At 37.8% G+C, this 21,272-nt stretch overlaps 2 protein-coding genes across 3 annotated transcripts in view; both read right to left on the bottom strand.

Annotated features, from left to right (window-relative positions):
• Positions 1–5,330, bottom strand: part of znf609b (zinc finger protein 609b) — a 56,052-nt gene extending 50,722 nt beyond the window's left edge. The window contains exon 1 of one of the 2 annotated variants that reach the window (XM_051900845.1): positions 4,625–5,330. The gene's annotated coding sequence lies outside the window, so the exon portion shown is untranslated. The remainder of the gene's footprint in view (positions 1–4,624) is intronic. The other variant, XM_051900846.1, reaches the window with a different exon arrangement.
• Positions 5,331–10,606: 5,276 nt separating this feature from the next.
• trip4 (thyroid hormone receptor interactor 4) overlaps positions 10,607–21,272 on the bottom strand; it is a 72,190-nt gene continuing 61,524 nt past the window's right edge. The window contains exon 13 of the mRNA XM_051900852.1: positions 10,607–10,849. Coding sequence (XP_051756812.1) covers positions 10,791–10,849 — 59 coding nt within the window. The 3' untranslated portion in view covers positions 10,607–10,790. The remainder of the gene's footprint in view (positions 10,850–21,272) is intronic.

Below are 21,272 nucleotides of genomic sequence, written 5' to 3'. Positions count from 1 at the left end.
TAACAATACAAGTAATAGCTATAAATAGCTATATTTCACTAAAACATTTAAGGCATCTAAAATGCCACATGAGGACTTTTCTGATAACGGTACTTAATTGTTGAATCTGTGTTTAGAAACGTTATAACAGTTAATTGAAATTGATTCTAGAAAGATAACATGACAATCTATTAAAACACCTCATACTTATGAAACATGACACAAGTTGTCTTTAGGAAACTTAATGCCAAATAAACAATGTATTAAAATCATCACAATATTCACAATCTTGACTAATTTTATGTTGTCAATAAAATAACAACAAATAAAGAAATCAGCCCTATTGACGCCATAATGTAACACAAGGCTTCAAAAGCAGATCACTGTAAAACTGAACAGTGATATTAATTAAATGAAATGAGTTTGTTTCACTCAAATAATAATGAAAGTTCATTGTACTTAATAGAAAAAAGTTGCGTGAACCCAAAATTTGATTGTAGTAAGCTGAACTTAATATGATTGAGTTGCAGCAGATTTCTAATTCCCAGCATGCTTTTGCGTCAGACTGTACAAGGAAAATAAATGTTGAAATTAAGTGTGTTTTTGAACAAGATTAACATAGGGAGACAGTCAGTGTTTAATGTTGTGTTTTGTCTTTATGTTAGTTTTGTAGGGTTACCATTGTGGTGAAGAGTAGAGCCTGTGGTTAGGTTGAGGATGGGCTGCCAAACCTTTTAAACCACATATATTGTATGTTGTTTGATTATATACATGCAAGTATATAATGACAGTCTCTTTGATAGTTATAATAGCATGTGTTATTTGCTATCTAACATTTAACCAAGATCTGAATGTGATGTTTATGTAAATTAACTGTATGTAATTAACATTATGATGAGTTGGGCGAGGCTGAGAACCGTGGGAGTGAAGGGATGCCGGTGATGTGACTGTTAATGAGAGACACCCGAGCACCACACTGGCCTTGCTCCGCTCCCACGGCTCTCGGCCCCGCCCCACTTGTCACAAAAATTAAGTTCTACTAACTTTAAAAAATGAGTTAGTTTACTTAAATGTTATAAGGTAATACGTTTCCTCAAATGTTTTGAGTATTCTGAACTTACTGAGTTTTACAGTGCAGAACAACATTCATCTGCATTAGAAAGATAAAGCACAATCTCACCAAAGTCCATAACAGACCACTTGTAACAGGCAATAAAGATCGAACGCTGAACTGAATGATGTGCATAGCTTGAGCGGTGACAACAGTAAATTCATAATGAGCGTATGGATCTTTCTAAGCATTCACAAACATTACAGAGCTACAGCAATATATCTCTATTCCAGCTGTACGCTCCCACCGGCTCGGACCTATTGATTTCCCTGGACTATCCTAACACAGAATCGGAGAACTTTCAATATCAAAGCTTGTTTGTTGTAGAAGCAGTATGCTATTTGTACTGAAAAAACATAAAAACAGCTGTCTAGACCAAAGCTGAGCAAAAGTTTTTTTTAGTGTAAAGTATAGAGAGTAAACATCTAGCTCTGGCCTGCAGACAAAACTCAACTCTATGAACATTGAACAGCTAAAAGAGAAAAAAAAAAGATCTGTCTGAGATACAGGAAATAGATTCTCCCTCCGGCTGACTGCCAACTCATCTCCACATGAGTACTCTACAACATTATTACTGATAAATGCAAATCATATTGAAAGCAGATGATATGTAATGTCACATATTTGCCTGTATTTTGTGTCAAGCCACTTTTACAAAAAATGTTATAAAAATGTAAATGTAATGTTATAATATTAGGAATGTAATAATACCCTCATGTCATGACTCGATAAATATTATGATACGATATTATTGTGATACAAGACATATGGTAAAAGGTTAAAAAATTTACTGTCGATTAAAATGCTAAATTTAGTATTACATTGGGGGTGGAAATGAATAGGCTTGGACTTGGTGCAGGTAACCCAATGCACAGGACAATGGTGACACCAGAATAAAAATATGATTCTGAAGCTGAAAATACAGAAAAATACAAATATGCTTGCACTCTGTCATTGACTAGATATATTTAAAATAATGTAGGCCACTTTTTACTGGTAACATAAGACATTTGGCATTATCAGGACCCACAAATATTCCCCCATTGCATTATTATACATTATATTCAACATTATATATATATAGTAGTTCTCTTCAAACTTTAATTTTTTTTTCCTCACGCAGTAATTTTCATTTTGGGTGAACTATACACAATACATATCACTATCCACGATACATATTGTTGCATTTTTGTACAGCGATATATTGTGACACCCCTATATAATATTCCAATTTTTTTTTGGACATGGTGTCAAGGATGTTTGTTTTTTTTAAATAATGTTGAGTACCATAGTATTACCAATACCATCTAATAGAATGCTGCAGTCGTGACGTCAAAACCCGTCACTGGTTCTCTCGAGATTTTCCCACGGGTTTTTATAATTTATAAGTAAAATAAGGTCTGTGGTAAACATAACTTGACGACACTTGGACATTTTCTTCTACAACATAAATTACACACACTCACACCCCAAACATTCTTATTAGAAATGTTTTTTAAAAGCTTCAGAATTCACGTTTTCGATATAGGTGTGTGTAATTTACGTTGTAGAACAAAAACATCGAAGTATCGTCAAGTTATGTTTATCACAGACCTGATTGAAAAACTCCATTATAAAAACCCACAGGAAAATCTTTTCAAAATTAGTCTTCCAGGTTTTTGACGTCACAACTGCAGAACTCTATACCACCTCTGTACAATAGTATCACAGTACTGCACTGTAAACTCATGTTCAGTGGTGTTCTATATAGAACACTAATCCTCCTGTAAAAGTAGAGGATATAAAGATATACAAGGAGAAAGGTCTTGAATTATGGCATAATCCTTTCATGTTTAACAGGTCATTCCATTTTTTTCTAGTGATAAAGTATGTTTACGAGCTTTTTCATACATATAATTCAATCAAAATAACAAACGAATGAAAACAAAATGAATGAATTAAAACTAAATACATTAAATGATCCCATGATGGGAACCCCTAGAAGGTTCTAGGAACCATTTAAGCTTCTATATAGACCCTTTTCTTCTAAGAGTAACGCCAGAAGGTGATGTGCGACTAATAAAAATGAGCCACATCATTGTGCTACACTGTATTAACCTAAACTGTTACCAAAAGGAGGAAATTGTAAACGAAATACTCAATGTGAAACCAAAGTTCAGACTCATTAAATGATTTTCTGAACACGGAAAGGTCTTCAACTTATCTTGAGGATGTCAGCAGGTGTCTGCTCCCACTCTTCAAACAGCTCATTTTATAACACTTCTTTCCAAGACCAAATAAAGTCTGGGTTTTCTTCTGAAAGCTGATGCATTTCCAGTGCCATTTATTATGGTTTCTCTGCTTTGTAAATCTTTATTTGAGGCTACTTGATATTTGTGCTAATTCTTTAAAAGATGCAATAGAGCAAATGCATTTCAGCTCCATTCACACAGATATTGAATGGTGCACAATAGGTTCCCCTAGCTAGTACTGTGTGATACCATTAACTGAATAAACCTAGATTATATTAGCATAACAAGGTATTTACATAGACAAGGTATGTCAAATAATACCATGGTGTTAATATAGTAGCTACGTCTGCAACAATAATGGTAATACAATGGTACAAAATGGACAGTGTCCAACAGTGTTAGGAAAACATAAGTAATTTAAAGGTGATGAAAAATAGGAGGGAAGATTAGTTACAGAGCTAAAGCAAAAACACATTTGGCCTCTACTCAGTCAACACTAATAAAACTAGTGGAACCGATACAATGATTAAGAATCAGAGGGAAAATCAAACAAGCAGACAAGTTAGAAATATGGTATAAAATGGCACTGACATATAGGCCTTCCATTTACATTGTAATTAAAGATGCTTGAAAGAATACCACTTGTCCAAAAACATGGTACTATTATGGATCACGTCCGTAATATAATCATGATACGGTATCTAAAAGCCATGGTAATAACATGGTACCTTTTGTTAGTGTATGGGGACTGCTCTGAAGACGTGTGACTGTTGAAGGTTGTGGAGTGAATTCTGTGTTTGAAAGCAGTGATTGATTCACTGCGAATCTGCTGATACTCACACACATCCTTTGACATTCATAACAGACTCGAGCTCTTCCACAGAGAACTGCAACTCCAGCATAAACAAACCACAGCCGTTTTAAGCACTGTCGGTGTGTTTATGGACAAGCAACCCGTTTATTTTTCCTCAGCTCTGTTTTAAAAAACGCACATTACTGGTCTAATCGAGTAAGCTGGTACTCGTTGTTCGATTCGCCGCACCTAACGCGCTGCTCGAACGCATTGGTCCGTGTTGCTCTTAAGGAAATTACTCTCTAAGACGGTCAAAGCATGTGTGAGCCATGACAACCGAGCTAAGCTAACGGGCTAAAGCACCTCCAGTCTCCATCTGCACCAATAAAACACCACCCCCCTACCCACACACACACACACACACACACACACACACACATACATACATACATATACACACACACACACACACACACACAAAAGAAATGCATTAATCCCAGCGTCACTTACCCCACACGCGAACCCCTATCCAGAGAATACTTATGTACATTCCATAGAGGAAGGTGGAAAGGCCTCTGGATTTGCGCACGGAATTCCAAAAATGATCCCAAAGCAGTGCACTTCCCAACACATCTAGCAACTAGAGAAAGGGAAGGCCAGCAGCCATCACACTCCTAAAGATCCCGTTCAGAAATGCAAACACTGCCCTGAAACTGGCATCGCAGGGTCTAAATATCAAAGCTTTCTTCAAATACGTCTTTCTTAAACTCCTAGATGATAAATCCAACATCTCGGCACGTCCATTTTCACGTATATTCATTCATTTTTTCCTTGAGTTGAGTCCTAGATCCCTCGCTCCTTTCAGTAAGGGAGATACAATGTAACTAAAGGGCAGGAGGAGGAAGCGCCATGAAATCCAGGAGAATGATCCGGATGGATTGAACCCTAGGCGCGCAGTGCGCGGTAAGACGCGGAAACTGGATCGGTCGTTCTAAACCAAGCATTCTTCCTGAAACTTCCAGCACGTGTTTGTATGTCTTTATGAGTCCAACACGTCTAAAAAGCCTTCAAAAAGGTGGTGTTTTTTCTGCCTTAACTTATTTTCCTCTAATCTCCTGGTCTTTTTTTTTTTTTTTTTTTTTTTTTTTAACTTTCTAACCCTTTATGTCTTGTGTATGAAATGACAAACTGATTTTACAAATTCAAACTAAATTTAGTTAAAAGCAAATGTAAAAAAAAAAAAAAAATGATTAAATGATCAATGAATATATAACATCTATTCTAAGATTACATTTTAATAACTATGAAAAGTTCTAGGATTACTTTAAGAAATTAATTCTGGTTAATAAAAAGGACTAGTTTGGTCAAACAATGCTTTTTACTGTCATACTGAATAATCAAATCACAATTTAGTTATCCTTTCTGACTTTTCAACATGAAAACTCTTATTAAATGTCGTTCCAAGCCCATATGACTTCTTCTTCCATGAACTTTAGCGGTGAAAGTGGAAAGTGAGCCTAAAAAATACCATAAAAGAATCATAAAAGTGATCTGTGCACTATATTGCAATCCATCTAAAGAAAAATACAATCTTTTTGTTGTTGTTTTGCCAGATTGGCTATATGGTGCAAATATGGTATGAAGATACGCTGCACCAGGTTTGACATCACTAGCTATGTTTCCATCCCAAGTTGTGAATTTAACTGATGCGCAAAATTGGAATATCGCATAAAATATTTGTGAATAAAGCATATTTATTGCGTGCTTTCAGGAGAACAAAACTCCCCAAAAAATGGAAATTGCTGCAATTGGCAAAGGCACCTCGGCTCTTTTTTCGTACATTTTAAATGACTTGCGGTTCAGAACGTGCAGGCGAAATGAAATAAACGCTGTCATGTTCTCTTGCTTTTGGATGCTGGTGTTTGGGAACACAATTGTGTGAGACACGAAATATAATTATACCCAACCATTGTGATGACGAACTTTGGCTCAGGAATTTCAGAATGAGCAAACCAACATTTGAGATGCTGTGCAATGCGATTGGTCCACTGGTTTGTCCAGTTGTCCAAACACATCCTCTGTTGATGTAAAGTCACATGAGTTTTTTTGTTGCGCATCGAGGGATTTATTCGGTAAATGTGTTTCCATCGTAGTTTATATGAATGTCCTCTTACAGGATAAAAAATAATTATTCGCAAGTTTTTTATGCGCCATGTGTTTCCATCTCAAAATTTGCATAAAGATATTTGGATGGAAACAGCTGATGCCACATGTATTAGGAAATGAGCAGCATGATCATTGTCCAAAACATCCTTTTCCACAGAGGGGGAAAAAATCATACATGTTTGAAATGACATGAGGATGAGATTGGAAAATGAAATTGGTTATGATGTTGCTGTCTATAGGGAGGTCAGAAAGCTCTTGGATTTCATCAAAAATATCTTCATTTATGTTCCTAAGATGAACAATGGTTTGGAACGACATGAAGGTGAGTAATTAATGACAGAAATTTCATTTTTAGGTGAATTAACCCTTTAAGCCAGAATCGACATTTTGGGTGAAATATCCCTTTAAATGAGGAGGAGTTAAATGATCAAATACTTGACATTTGGTACTACAGTAACATTGCTGGTGAGAACATGACTTATGTGTAATGTTTTTGCTTTCAGTTGGCACATGATGACCGACAGCATTTGACATAATTGAGAGGTATGACTAAGCCCAGATATATAGCAAACACACAAACACGCTGTGCATTTTTAAAGGTGTGGTTGATTATGGTTTCACTTTTTAACTTCAGTTAGTGTGTAATGTTGCTGTTTGAGCATAAACAACATCTGCAAAGTTACGACGCTCAAAGTTCAGAGCAAAGGGAGATATTTTCTTTTACAGAAATCGTTTTTAAGGACTACAACGAGCTTCTTCTCGGGTTAGTGACATCACTAACCCTAAGATTTACATAAACCCCGCCCCAAGAACATGCAACAAAGGGGGCGAGGCCATGTTGGGCTGCTTTAGAGAAGAGGAAGAGTTGTTATAGTCGAGTTTTATTAACATGCCGTCATTTTACACCAGACTGCTTTACAAACGAGGGTCAATTCAAAGCTGGATTTGCACAAAAGATTAACATGACGGCACATGCTAGTCGATGAGTTGAATCAACTCCACAGCAACTACATAAATTTATCCACTAACCGTTCAGAAACATCCAGTTGCATTCTAAAAGTTGGAACTTCTTCCTGAGTCTCTCCATCAGTGTCGACTCCGGTTTGAACAAATTTAAGGCTGAACACCGTTACTGACAATCCTCATTTTGGCTGCGTGAGATTCTCCAGCTTTGTTGTTGTTGTTGAGCAACTGTTAAAGCTCCGCCCTCTTTTGTAAAGCGGCCGGGAGCAGCAGCTCATTTGCATTTAAAGGGACACACACAAAAACGCTGCGTTTCTGCTCACACCCAAATAGGGGCAAATTTGACAAGCTATAATAAATGATCTGTGGGGGATTTTGAGCTGAAACTTCACAGACACATTCTGGGGACACCAGTGACTTACATCTTGTAAAAGGGGCATTATAGGTCCCCTTTAACACTCAAAAATGTCCTGATAATGTACAAATGCTGTTTGTTGATGTGTAGGTAGGCTATTACTTTTACACCTCTTGCATAGCTCAGTGAACACTGGAAAGCTCCTCCAAACAATGCTAGTTTCCAACTGGCTGATAACAAACCAGCAGCTCCAGGTTTCATCATAAACATGCCGTGGGGAGAGATTTTTCACTCTATTTCTGGGTGCCTGGGTGGCAGCGTCGTGTCTGTAGCCACAGGTATGCTCATTTGCACTTTCTTTTATTCGGGGTTAACAGAGTGAGGCCTGTCAAACAGTGGTAAGAGAAGGAAATGCCTGCAAGGAAAGTGCTGACTGAGAACAGGAAGACCTGCTGCTGACATTCCTTCTACAACCTAAGCCTCTTTTAAAATGCCCCCTCATTCAAATGCAAAAACATAAGCTTTTCATAAGATAATTAGCTCCTTCACACTTGAATCATGCTTTTAATAGCTCATACTGTTTGTTTAAACAAACGCAGGAAATTTGTTTGAATACTCCATAATAATGTTGTTTTATTGAGAAGCATTTTTCATGTATAAATCCCACGCATCGGCCGTGCATCGAAGCCCACCCAAGATCTAAACTCTGTGAAACTAAATTTTGGAACCTCTTCAGCACGAGAAAACGTCTTTTGTACTTTGGCACAAAGGAGTGCCCCAGCACCCCATCGCTGGTTGAGATGAGCGAGTTTGATTAGCTGCTCTCTGGCTTTAGGCAAGGGAGGGTTTTCAAAAGGTTCAATCTCAAATGGTGTTTGTATTTTGCACAATTAATCGCACATTAAAATATATTGGGGAAAAAAAAGAAGAAAAGTGACTGACATGCTGTAAAAGGGTGGATATTATTAACACTTTCACATAAGGTCACATTTCAGCTTGAATAAATATAAAATATATATAATGTAACATTTTTTAAACATTTTCATGACAAATAAGCGCATTTCCTCCTTTCTCAATTGTTAGTAGTGTACTGTAAGTAAGCAATAAGGGTACTCGAGACTGTGCTGTACCGTGAATAAGTTAGCAACCCTGCAACCCCTTCAGCATTGACTTATTCATGACACAGCACTATCCTCGAGTACCTTATTGCTTTTATAAAACGGTTACCACACAATACAAATATTAAAGCCAAAAATATGTATCAATGCAACTTTTATAAAGTAAAGTTTCACTGAAAGCCTTCCTTCCACCTGAAAAAAATAGTCCCTGACCGTGAACAGCAACAGAAGTTACATTATTACACCATTAGATGGCAGCAAAGTGTGTCAGTCAGTAGCGAAGACTTTTACATTGAAAAGACTGAATTGTTGTGAACACGGAACAAGACACAACTAACAAATGCTTTGACTAGCGCTGTCAGTCACGGGAAAACCCCTTAACTGTTAAAAGGACAAGATAATACATCGGACATTTAAACAGATTTTTTATTATGAACATAGGACTGAGCTTAAGGAAAATGCTAAATCTGAATGCAGGTAATAAACTCGCTCACTCAATCTCTTTCTCACAATACTCTTCTACATAATACAGTAAGCTTCAATGAACAATATCAACTGAGAACAAACAGTTTACGTTGCTAAGAGTGGTTGCTAAGGGTGTTGTGTAGTGATACACAGAACCATTGGGTGAAGCAGTCATAGCCGTGTTTTATCGTGAATAAAACACAGCTATTGACCAATCAGAATCAAGGACAGGAACTAACCGTTTTATAAATGTGAAATATAAAATAAGTATAATTTGCATTTCTGTAATGCAAAATATATAAAAAAATTTTTAAATAATTTTAATTTTTTAATTAGAAGAAATATATTTTTAAAAAATCATGGTTAATCACATCTTTTTTCACATTACAGGCATGGGAATTTGACTTTTTGGTAACACTTTAGTTTAGAGTCCAAATCTCACTACACTGTAAAAAATTATTTTCATGATTTGTTACCACAACATTTTTTATTTTGTCAAATTTTGAGTTTCTGTTGATAAAACCAATCGCCTTCATTGTAATAACTCAAATTTTTATTTTCAATGAACTCAAAATTTTAAGGCAACCAAGTAACTTACTTTAAGTTAAACCAACAATTCTTTTTTACAGTGTATTAACTAGTTGCTTATTAGCATGCATATTACTAGGATATTGGCTGTTTATTAGTACTTATAAAGCACATATTAATGCCTTATTCTGCCTGACTATATTCTACATCCCTTAATCCTACCAATACCTAACAACTACCTTCTGGCAAAAGTCACAGTTAATAGTGAGAACCGGACCCTAATATAAAGTGCGGCCGACTTTTTTTCTTTTTTAAATAAATTTGTGAGAATTACCCAAAATGATTCACATATGACATATGAACCAAAATAAAAATGAAGCAATCCCAGAACAGACTCTCTATTCACCAGAGCGCAGATGTTGTCTAACCACTTATCATGTTGATGTATTTCCCCGTGTTGAATTGTACAGAAGAAGCGATGTCCCGTTTTGCACAAGAAGAGGGAAATATATGCTCCATGGCTACTTGAATGCAATTCCCATCATGCAGTCTACCATTAATGGAGCCAGTCATTTGCTCTTTCTGGTGCAGAGATGCCTGTGTCACAAAGAGGCCACTCAATCACTTTGAGAGCAGCAGGCCCAAAACCTGAGAGGCTTTGTGGCCCAAATAACAAGAGCAGCTCCAATATGAGCTCTCCAGCACAATTGCCTCTTTAGTAAGCAGAAAATTCCATGCTCAGCCAACCGGTTCTGGTTCAGACAGTCGGCTTTATGAGCTGGAAATCCAGTTGAGATTAAAAGGGAGCTGGTTAATTATACGGCAGCATTATACGCAGAATTATAACAAATATATTACATTTTACAACTGAAATGTATTAAAGAACAGATACACAAGTAGTCTTAAGCCTTTTATTGCAGAAAAAGCAATAACATTCAATCAGGGAACGATTGTGCATTTGCCGTACTGATGTCACAGCTACGTGACGTGGCGATTCCCACTGTAGCATTACACGGCCGACGTGAGACTTCCACCGGGATTCTCTGTTCCTCGTCTCTTGACCGCCATGGCTTTGTTCAGGTCACGCCGGCTGCATTAAACACTTCTTGGCACTTTGGTGGCTCTGGCTCTCCAGTTTCCCTGTGTGAGAGAATGGGGAGGGGTGAGGTTAATGGCGATTCAAGTCCCAGTGACCTTTTTAAAGCTCCCTGTCAAACAACGAAAAGCTGCCCTGCTGAGCTGAGGGCTGGGATCAGGAAGAGAGAATTTATGAATCTGTTTACACACACATTCACACTTCCAACACCTTTTTCACACTCTCTCATCGTACATAGAGGGATTGCAGTGCTGTAAATGTCACACTAACACATCATTACTCAGGGACAGGTTTAAATCTAGATGATGCATTCACAGAATAGTCCATCTGTTAAATGTGAAGAGCAAGAAATTCTGAGAATACTGACTCACAACCAACTAGCATTTAGGAAACAGTTCAGAGAGCTCTAATTTTCTTCCTAGAATGATGTACAACAGTCCAGTGTTACCTGCATCTAAAAAAACAAAACAAAAAAAAACAATGAACATTGAATTGTTCTCAATTTTACTGTATCAGAAAAAGGATTAGTTCACTTCAGAATTCAAATTTCCTGATAATTTACTCACCCCCATGTCATCCAAAATGTTTGTCTTTCTTTCTTCAGTCGAAAAGAAATTATGGTTTTTAAGGAAAACATTACAGGATATTTCTCCATATAGTGGACTTCAGCGGCTACCAACGGGTTGAAGGTCCAAATGTCAGTTTCAGTGCAGCTTCAAAGGGCTCTACACGATCCCAGACGAGGAATAAGGGTCTTATCTAGCGAAACAATCTGTCATTTTCTAAAAAATAAAAATAAAAATTGACATACTTTTTAACCACAATGCTCATCTTGCACTGCTCTGCAATGTGCCACGCATTACGTAATCATGATGGAAAGGTCATTTGTGACGTAGACGGAAGTACCGATCCAGTGTCTACAAAGTGAACGAGCAAAGACTAAGTCAAACGCCCTAATGTTGGGCGATTTTGAAGTTGGAGGAGAAAATGAGAAAATTTTTCGCCCTACCGCGGTACTTTTCCAACGTGATTACGTAATGCGTGGCACATCGCAGAGCAGTGCAAGATGAGCATTGTGGTTAAAAAAGTATGTCAATTATTATTGATTTTTTTTTAGAAAATGACCAATCGTTTAGCTAGATAAGACCCTTATTCCTCAGCTAGCATCGTGTAGAGCCCTTTGAAGCTGCACTGAAACTGTAATTTGGACCTTCAACCCATTGGTAGCCGCTGAAGTCCACTATATGGAGAAAAATCCTGGAATGTTTACCTCAAAAACCTCAATATCTTTTCGACTGAAGAAAGAAAGACATGAACATCTTGGATGACATGGGGATGAATAAATTATCAGTACATTTTAATTCTGAAGTGAACTAATCCTTTAACATATCCAGTTAATGCATATCCAGTATTTTAGTTGCATAGAGTTAATCTTCAAGAACCGCAAATGCTCAAGAAATCTCAATTTCTGGCTACCATCTTGGGCTAGTGTTGGTTGATTCTGTGATTCCTAATGCTGCATTACTGTAGCTAAGAGCCGTCTGTATGAGGCTCTCAACAATCTTCAATTCTGAAACTGGAGCCACTCAATCGATAGCAAAGGAGATGATGCTGATCTGGCTGGTATCAGCATCTCTATTCTGTGGGAAAGCAAAGACTCTCAATTTCACCCCTTGATCTTAGCTGGCCACTTTTTTCAGATCAGTTGGCAGCATTCAGCACAAGATGTACAGCGGTAGCATCTGTCAACCTGCAATGACTGCAAAATCTGGCTCACTTCAAAAAACACATACACATGATAAAATCTGTCACCTGACCAAAATTTGAGTCACGGAACACGACATACGCTAAAGCCAGCTTATCAGATGTTGTCTTTTTGCTTGTCTCGTTCTATTAAACCTGGGCTCTAGGAAAGCAAAAGCCTGTAAACAATCTTTCAGAACATGTATCTGAATGATATTTCAAAGCACACTGTCACATAGTGGGTCAACAACAAAGAGAAAGAGATTTTTTTTTCTTTGATAAAACATACTTTTTTAACAAACTGAGCAAAAAAAGCATATTTGAAATCAGCTAATACTATTCCAGAATCATTTTTAATTTGTTAGTGTTCCACTGTACTGCTCGTGGTACACACACCATTTAAAAGAGACCTTAGGAATGCTATGGGGTTAAATCAAAACCTTAATTTGAGAGAGATCTAAACATAACATAACAAAGAAACATCACAGCACAAACACACTCTAATGGAGATGCACTTCTCCAGCCAATGGTTGCGTAGAGCTGCTGAGTCCCAGTATTCTGCATTGGCTGGTGATGCAACTTCTAAGAGCCCAGACATCGATCTGGCAAGATAATTTCCCATTGATTGCTCTAGTTGGGGGCTGCTGTGAAGCAGTTTATTACCCATACTGCAGCAAGGGAGCCAGCCCAATAATAGGTGCAGTGGGTACGGAGCAATGTTGGAACTCCATCATCTAGCACATCTGGCTTTTCTCCAGCTACCTACGCTCAGTACTGAACTCCAGAATTTATGTAATCTTCCCATCTAACAGGACCACATATAGTCTAGGTAAAAAACAAAACAAAGACGACAAAACAAACAAAACAAACAAATAGAACCACCCTGGGCTCATTTGAAGAACTATAACTGTTTGTTGGAAACTTAAGTGTAGATTTTTTTCAGTTTTTTTGCAAGTAAAATGTAACAGGGAACTCTACTGGAACTTAAAACAATACACCTAAAATTTAAGCAGGGGTCATCTAGTGGGATGCTTCAAAAAGGACAAAACAATACCATAAAAGTAGTCTGTACAACGTATATTGTGCACTATATTCTAATATCTATTTAAAGTCATATAATAGTTTTGCGTGAGAAACAGACTGAAATTTAAATTGTTATTCACTGATAATCAAGTCAAGTCACCTTTATTCATATAACGCTTTTTACAATACAGATTGTTTCAATGCAGCTTTCCAGTGATAACAGGAAAATAATGCAACAACATTTGTTTTGGCTGTACAGCTGCTTTAGAAGAAAACAGTGTCATTGTCCAGCTTAAGTAAGTTCAGTGTTGATTCATTTCCATTGTAAAAAAGTTATTAACTTGCTTCATTTATCTATACAGCAGCTCTAGAGAAAACAGTGATGTCATTGTCCATCTCAGTTCAGTTCTCATACAATGCAGGCAGATCAATAATATAATCAATGTACTGTAAGTTAAGTATGGAGTGCCACAAGGCTCTGTCTCTGGCCCTTTGTTATTCTCCTTGTACACATTCCCTTTAGATGATATTAAGAGAAAACATGACATTAGCTTTTACTGTGATGATGATAAAACTAACTAAAAACGAAAATTTCTCTAACCACATGAAATATCAGTTAGCTGAGTGTATTAATGTGTAATAATTCCTGAATGACCAATAATATCTTTCTAGTAGACAGAATTTTAATTTTCTGGTAGACTATCTCTTTAATCTCATTAAAGCCTTGATTACACTTATAATGTTTCACACTTGTCCATAGCAGACCACAAATGCCAGAAATTCAATAGTATTATAAATGTTCAGGATGGATTTCATTGTTGGAGATCCCCAAAGGAACTGTACAGGAGAAAATATTATCTTGTTTTTGTTGTGTTCAATCATATCGGTTCCTGAAAAGGCTGTTTGTCTTGTAGCCACGGGCAGTGAAGGGTGGGAGGAGGGACATCAACACATGCACTCAGTGGGGGTAATAAACACAGACAGCTGGAGCGTTGTTGCTCTAGCTCTAGAAGTATTATCCATGTTAATGAGTTAAGATGAGCTTGAATAAATGACTAGAAATAATAATGTAATAAAGATAGACAGTCTTTGTTTTGATGTTTCATTTGTGATATCGAGTCAAGTCAACGCCTAATAAAACAAATCACTATTCACTGCAGGATCTGACAAACTCTGAGGGTTTCAATCATGGATAACGCACAGCAGTGTCAGGGGAGAATCACAACACAGTCTGGGGAAATCCAGCTCGTTTTTCCAATCTAACTCTAAGTACCTTAATGATTAGAGCATGTCATGAATGCTCACAGACACTTACAGCTCCCTCACTGCAGTAAATTCATTGCATACAAGTCTCCTGGAAGAGACTCTCAGCTGGTTTAATCGTATGGAATTTACTCAACTACTTCCCTTGCTGCAGAATTAGACTAAAATGAAAGGTATGAATAGGTCCACATGGAATATGTGCACCTTTTTCATAAAGTGTGTTAAAAGAGAGCTGAGAGTGCTACACTTTTATTATCAGAAAAAAAAGTATAAACACATTGCCCAAATTATCTACCAAACGAACAAGCTAGAGGCGAGGAATGAGCAGCACTTTATGAATGAAGAGTTTTCTGCTGAATATACTTAAATACAGTAAAATGTGTTTACCCATTGTCAAAATAGCCAAAATATCTAAAAAACAAACATGTAAAGGTCAGGGAACATTTTGAACATTGTAGAAGATGGTCATTATAATTTCTGCAGAGCTTTCTGTGGTGACAGAGGTGGGAGGAAGTCACACAAGTCAAGTCAAAAGCAAGCCTTAAGGCCCTTCCATTAAGTTTCGAGCCAAGTGCTCGCAGTGCACACAAACCAAGCAAGTCAAGTCAAGTCAGGTGACTCCAGTCTTGCAAAGGATCAAGTCAAGTCACAGTACCAAATAACTGAAATAAGTGTAGTTTTAATATTTACTATTTTTTGTTCTTTGCTTTTAGGGGCAAAAAGAAGTTCAGAATATGTGACAAGCGGTATACTGTTAGAGAACATCCCGATGTCGCCTATTTACAATTGTGCTGAAATTCTGGAAATATTGCTTAACTATAAATATAAAAACATAATATGGGCATTTTACCCACAATATATTTCATTGGTTCTCAAGTCTAAGTCAAGTCGAATAATTTTCTTCATTTAGTCAAGCATGTCACAAGTCCTTAAATTTGCAACTCGAGTCAAGTCATGTAGCTCGAGTCCGCCCCACCTCTGCCTATGGAGGCCTGGGTATGAGGCTTATAGCTGAGAGCTGAACATGTTCCATAAAAACCCAATGCATTTTCCCATTTTAGATGCAAACCCACACACACACACACAGGCCAGGACAGGTATGCAGAGGAATTGCAGTGCTTGAACTGTTGAAATAGGGACACACTGTGTTTACAGCACTTTCCCTAATATGCTGTGACATTAATCAATTCCACCTGCCACACAGAGTTTGGAGTTTGCCGAAATAGCCAGCTGAGGATGGGAATTTTCCAGACACATGAAGAGAAAGACAAAGAAAAGAGACTAATGAAAAGAAAGACACAGCTCCATCCTACTAGCTGCCAGGGAGCTCCAGACTAGGAGAAAAAATCTTCCAGCCACCAGGGTCGCCCATACTAATGGGCAAACCAGAGAAAACAGATTAATCCTGCAGCCATTAATAATTCCTGCAACTGTTCCCTCTGAGGCAATTAATCACCTCCCCTCTCTGTCAGCACAAGAGCCTGGGGCTAAGCACAGATCCAGGGCTACTGCTGGAGCCACAACTAAACTCATTCTAAGAACCATATTGGTGTTTTTGGATAGTATCAAAAGGTATCAAAGAATACCATGGTATTATGATAGCATGTCCACAATATATATGATATTACCATGGTACCGTTGTTAGACCCTCATTAAAAAACATGCCATTAACATGATACCATATCTCAAAAACTTTACAATGTCCATAAATCTCATATGATTACTGCAACACCATGTCAAAAAAAAAAAACCTTACATGTCCATAAAACCATGGTTCCATGTTAACCATCACATTAAAGGTGCAATAGGTGTTCTGGGGAAAATGCTAACTTTAGTCTGTTAGCATTGAAAGTGTACGTCCCACCCTCCTCCAAAACACATGAATGCGCACAGACCATGAGCGAGAAGACCAGAGACAACGTTATTGGATTACATCATGTGTCTTTAACCGGTGAGAAAACTTTACAGTACAATGAATAACAGTACTACAGTACTGAACGTAAACACCTTTAAAAACAAATTAGATGCAGCAAATGGATATGCTGTTGTGACAGCTGATGAAAAACTAGCAGCATTGAACACAAAATAATCCACATCATTGTCTTTTTAACCAGAAAGGTGATAGTATTTCAGCAAAAATACAATGTAAACATTGTCAGAATATCAAGCGAAGGAACAACACAAAACTATCTTTCGGCACACACAATAACCGCAGGGATGCTCAGGGTATTTTCCTTGAAGGAGGAAACAAGACGTTTTACTCATTGTTTGTAGCAAGACTCAAAAAAAAAAAAAAATGGTTGAAGCAAATGGTGGTGGTGGCCTTACGAATCCATGCACCAAAGGTGTGGAATGTGGATGTTGTAGTTTGCTTGTAACTTTGAAAACATAAAAATAGTTTCAGATTAGACGCTGGGCGCTGCTGTCATTGAGCTAATTAGTAAAGGTACACAAACTGCATATGCTACATTATGCCTTACTATTAAAACACATCAAAATCGAATCATACCATGTACCTACCTGTCCAAAAGAAATTCTGCAACCATGGCATCATCTTTCAGACCCTTTGACTCCTGCAGTTATCTCCAGCGTGGAAAAGCAACGCTGATATTAATTCTGGGTTTTAGCTCTTTTATGATCCAGCCTTTTTTTCCATTGTAGTACTTTCTAAGACTGTCTTTCTTTTGGTCGATACTTTTCCAGTGCCACTTCACTTGTTGTTGGTTCAGAAAGAAAGTTAGGTTGTTGCTGTTCGCCTGTCATTCTCGCTCTGACTCTGCACAGCGTACAAGAAACGCGCTGATGACGTATGATGCCTGCGTGAACAGGCTGCGCAGTGGTATGGAAACACACGTTGCCGACAGGGAACAGATGCTATCGGACCATTCAGACAGAACGCAATGATCGAACGAACATTTTATGGTCCTACACCTTCCACAGTTGATATGTATTTATAAAAATATATTTAGATCGCTTAACATATCAGAATATGAGGAGACTTTCAACCAGCATAACAAAAAATGTTTCTGAAGAGAATCACCCATTGCACCTTTAACTTTTACTGTGTCATGCTAACCAATTAAATAATCAAGCATAAGTAGTGTTTCAGCCTTATTATGTTGGCATCACAGAAAAAGTGAAGTATGGAGTTCCACAAGGTTCTGTCTTAGGCCCTTTGTTGTTCTTGTACATGCTTCCCTTTTAAACTGATATAATCAAGAAACACATTGGTGTTTATAAATGGGACTCCAACTTATCAAAGAATACCATGGTATTACCATGATACCATGTCTAAAATATATATGATATCACCATGGTACCATTGTCTGAAAGATTATAATTAGGCATTATTATTGCTTTAGCCCTACAATGTAATACATAATAGAAGCTGTAGCTTGTTAAAAAAAACTGCCATGTTATTAAGATGGTTTCCCCCAATGTCCACAATGACCAAACATGTCCAAAACCATGAAAGTACCATGACAGACTGGTTTTTGAACAAGCAACAGCTACCACTGAAATACAGCCAGCTGGTCTCTGTATATTACAATCTTGCAAAACAGTGAGTCAGAACTAAATCCAGGTGAGAAAATCTCACATATATGTTGATGGTGACTCACTAAAGCTTTTGGAAGAGAGATCAGGCAGATCCTCCCAGCAAACAGTGTAGCACAATTAGTCACAGAGCTCTTTACATGAGATATGATGGCTCCATTATCATTCATTAATGAGAAACACTTGAGTACATGACCGCTCCCCCACACTCAAACACTGCTGAGCTCTCTGTTCCACTTCTCTCCTGTGAGGGGGAGGCAGGGCAAGAAAATCTTCATTAGCAGAGCAGCGGCAGAAGAAAGAGGATGAGAGAAAGGAGGAGAGAGAAACAGAAGGGGGGAATAAATTGAGGCTGATCTGGCGCTCTGTTTTTTGAGGCACTGAGATTTGCATGTGCAGCAGTGCAGAGGGAGAAATGTGTCAGTACTGACAGCTTCCTGAGAATCTTTAAGCTCGATGTTGGCGCCACTCTTTCTCTCCCAGAGACCGCAGGAGCCCTGCTAACAGCCGCTCGGAGGTCAGGACCAGTGCCTTTGTGCTCAGCCCTCCTATGGCAACCCAGCAAAGCATGTTTAACGGTCAGCTCAAGTGCAAAGCTGCTCTCTGGGGGGAGGGCGAGTTGAACCTTCCCTGCTGCAAGGGCAAATGGAGATGTGTGTATGTGTGTGGGCTGGTACAGAGCTAGACTCCAAGAGAACAAATTAATATTATGACACCGACAAAATCAAATACTGTACGTACTTTCCAATGTACCTTAGTGAGGATATATTAATATTTAATTTGACGTGAGACTGTGAGAGATAGATGTTCAATAAGTTGGTCTGTGTTATCCTGAGATTTTTTTCCTCTGCAATTTTTTTTTGGGTGGGGGTGGGGGTGGGGGGGATGTACTGACTGACATCAAGGTACACATAAAGTGCGCTATGCCTAACAGCTTTGGTGTCATTTGCTTAAAATCAAATATGACCTCCACCCAGACTAAGGTCAAAAGTGTCCTGTGTGCAGGAAATGAAGCAGGGGTTTACTCTGTTGAAAAAGACAAGCTTAGACAAGTATTCATTTCCATGCTGGTTCTGGTTTGTTTATTCTGGTTTGGTGGTGATGAACCAAAACTTGGCTGGTAAAGCTGTTCAACCAGAATAGATAGCATAGAAGCTGGTTAACTAAGGATATCTAGGTGGTTAAGCCAGTTAACCACCTAGAAACTGGGACACCAACCATGTCAGGTTACAGCTACCATTTAAGGACTCTTTTAAGATGGGTCATACAGTTGTGGGGGCTGGGTTGATCGTCAGGCCCCTCCATGGAGCGGGTGCTGGTGATCAGCTATGCTGGTCTTTTCAGCAGGGTAGGGATCCAAATCTTTCCCCACCATCACAGTGAGAGTTGTCAAGCTCAGCATTCATCACCAGACACACTCCTGTACCAGTCTCGTGAGATACGGCCCAGCACGCACACACACACAAAAAAAAAAACACATGGATATAAATCCATCATTGTGCATGCAAAATCCATCACGGTTTGTTCTCGGTTACAGTTTGAGACATTAGTGTGAATGGCTCTCTGGGAGAAATCATCCCCACTAACTACCAGGAGTCCCTCTTCTTGTTGGCGTAAGTGAGTCACAAATCAAAACCCAGCAGGAGAGGTTTTCCGAAGACTTCTCCAACTGTTCATCTTCTTGCAGTAATTTCTGTTAAGAATGAAAAACTGCAGTAAAAAAAAAAAAAATCAGAATAACTGAATAGATTTTGCACATGAAGTTAATAAACTAGATTTTTATATTTACTCGAATAGTGTTTGATCATGAAACACACGGCATTATGGTGTTGTGGGTGGTTTTTAGCAGTTGCATAGCTAAAAGTTGCATAGTTGCATAGTGTGTAAAATTAGTTTTGACCTCATAATTTTTAATCAAATTGTCCTAACTCGATCTTCCGGTGACGTATACTGGACTTCTCCAGTAATTTAGTCCACTTAAATGCTGCCCCTCCCTTTTTTTTAAACAATCGACTGCAATCTCGCATTTAGATCTTCCTCCACTCAATCAACAACCGATGGACTGAAACTTGGATGTATGACACAACAGGGAGGAAAAGATCTGCAGATTTCTTTATGACTTTAATGTGTTCCTATTAGGGCTGGGAAGCATTTAAAAATTTTAATCTAATTAATTACATGCTGTGTGGATTAATTAATCACAAATTTATCGTACATCAAATTTGGATAATTTGAAGTCATTATTGTGTAAAGCATCAAATAGACAATACAAAAAGTAGATTCAGAAAGAAGTATTTGATTCAACATAGAATTTATTACACAAACCTTTGGATCATGAGGTTGAGTAAATGATGACTGAATTTGAATTTTTGGGTGAACTACATCTTGATTTTTTTTTATTAATATGGAAATATGAAATAGAACGTAAACATATGGTCAACTGATGTTTTATGAATCATTTTCTTAGAGAAGTTAATTTACTGAAGGCTGCCAAGAAAGCCAAGTTTATTAAATTAATTCACAATATGTGGACATTCATTTTTAATGTGGGGGCAACGCGTCACGCTGGTACAATAACGCTCTATGACAGATATGTCACTTTTATTTCCTTTTTCCTTTTTCATTCAAAATATTCACAAACTTGTTAACTATAGCCTATCATGAACTATAGGCTATATAGGTGCTGAGAAAAACACGAGATATTCTCCATTCATTGTAACCAATAAAAAAACGACTGCAGCTTTCTGACGCGATGTTCTTTTCATTTCGCCTTTCGCCTTTCATATCTTGAATTTTATGCACATTCTAACTGCATTCTATAGGCTATATCACGCCGTGAGTTGATGCCCTGCATCATATTCATCACCAGTCAACTGTATGAAA

Source organism: Ctenopharyngodon idella, chromosome 7 (assembly GCF_019924925.1).
Source record: "Ctenopharyngodon idella isolate HZGC_01 chromosome 7, HZGC01, whole genome shotgun sequence".
Lineage (NCBI taxonomy): Eukaryota > Metazoa > Chordata > Actinopteri > Cypriniformes > Xenocyprididae > Ctenopharyngodon > Ctenopharyngodon idella.
Note: the sequence above shows the minus strand (reverse complement) of the source record. Positions and strands in the feature narration are given on the sequence as shown.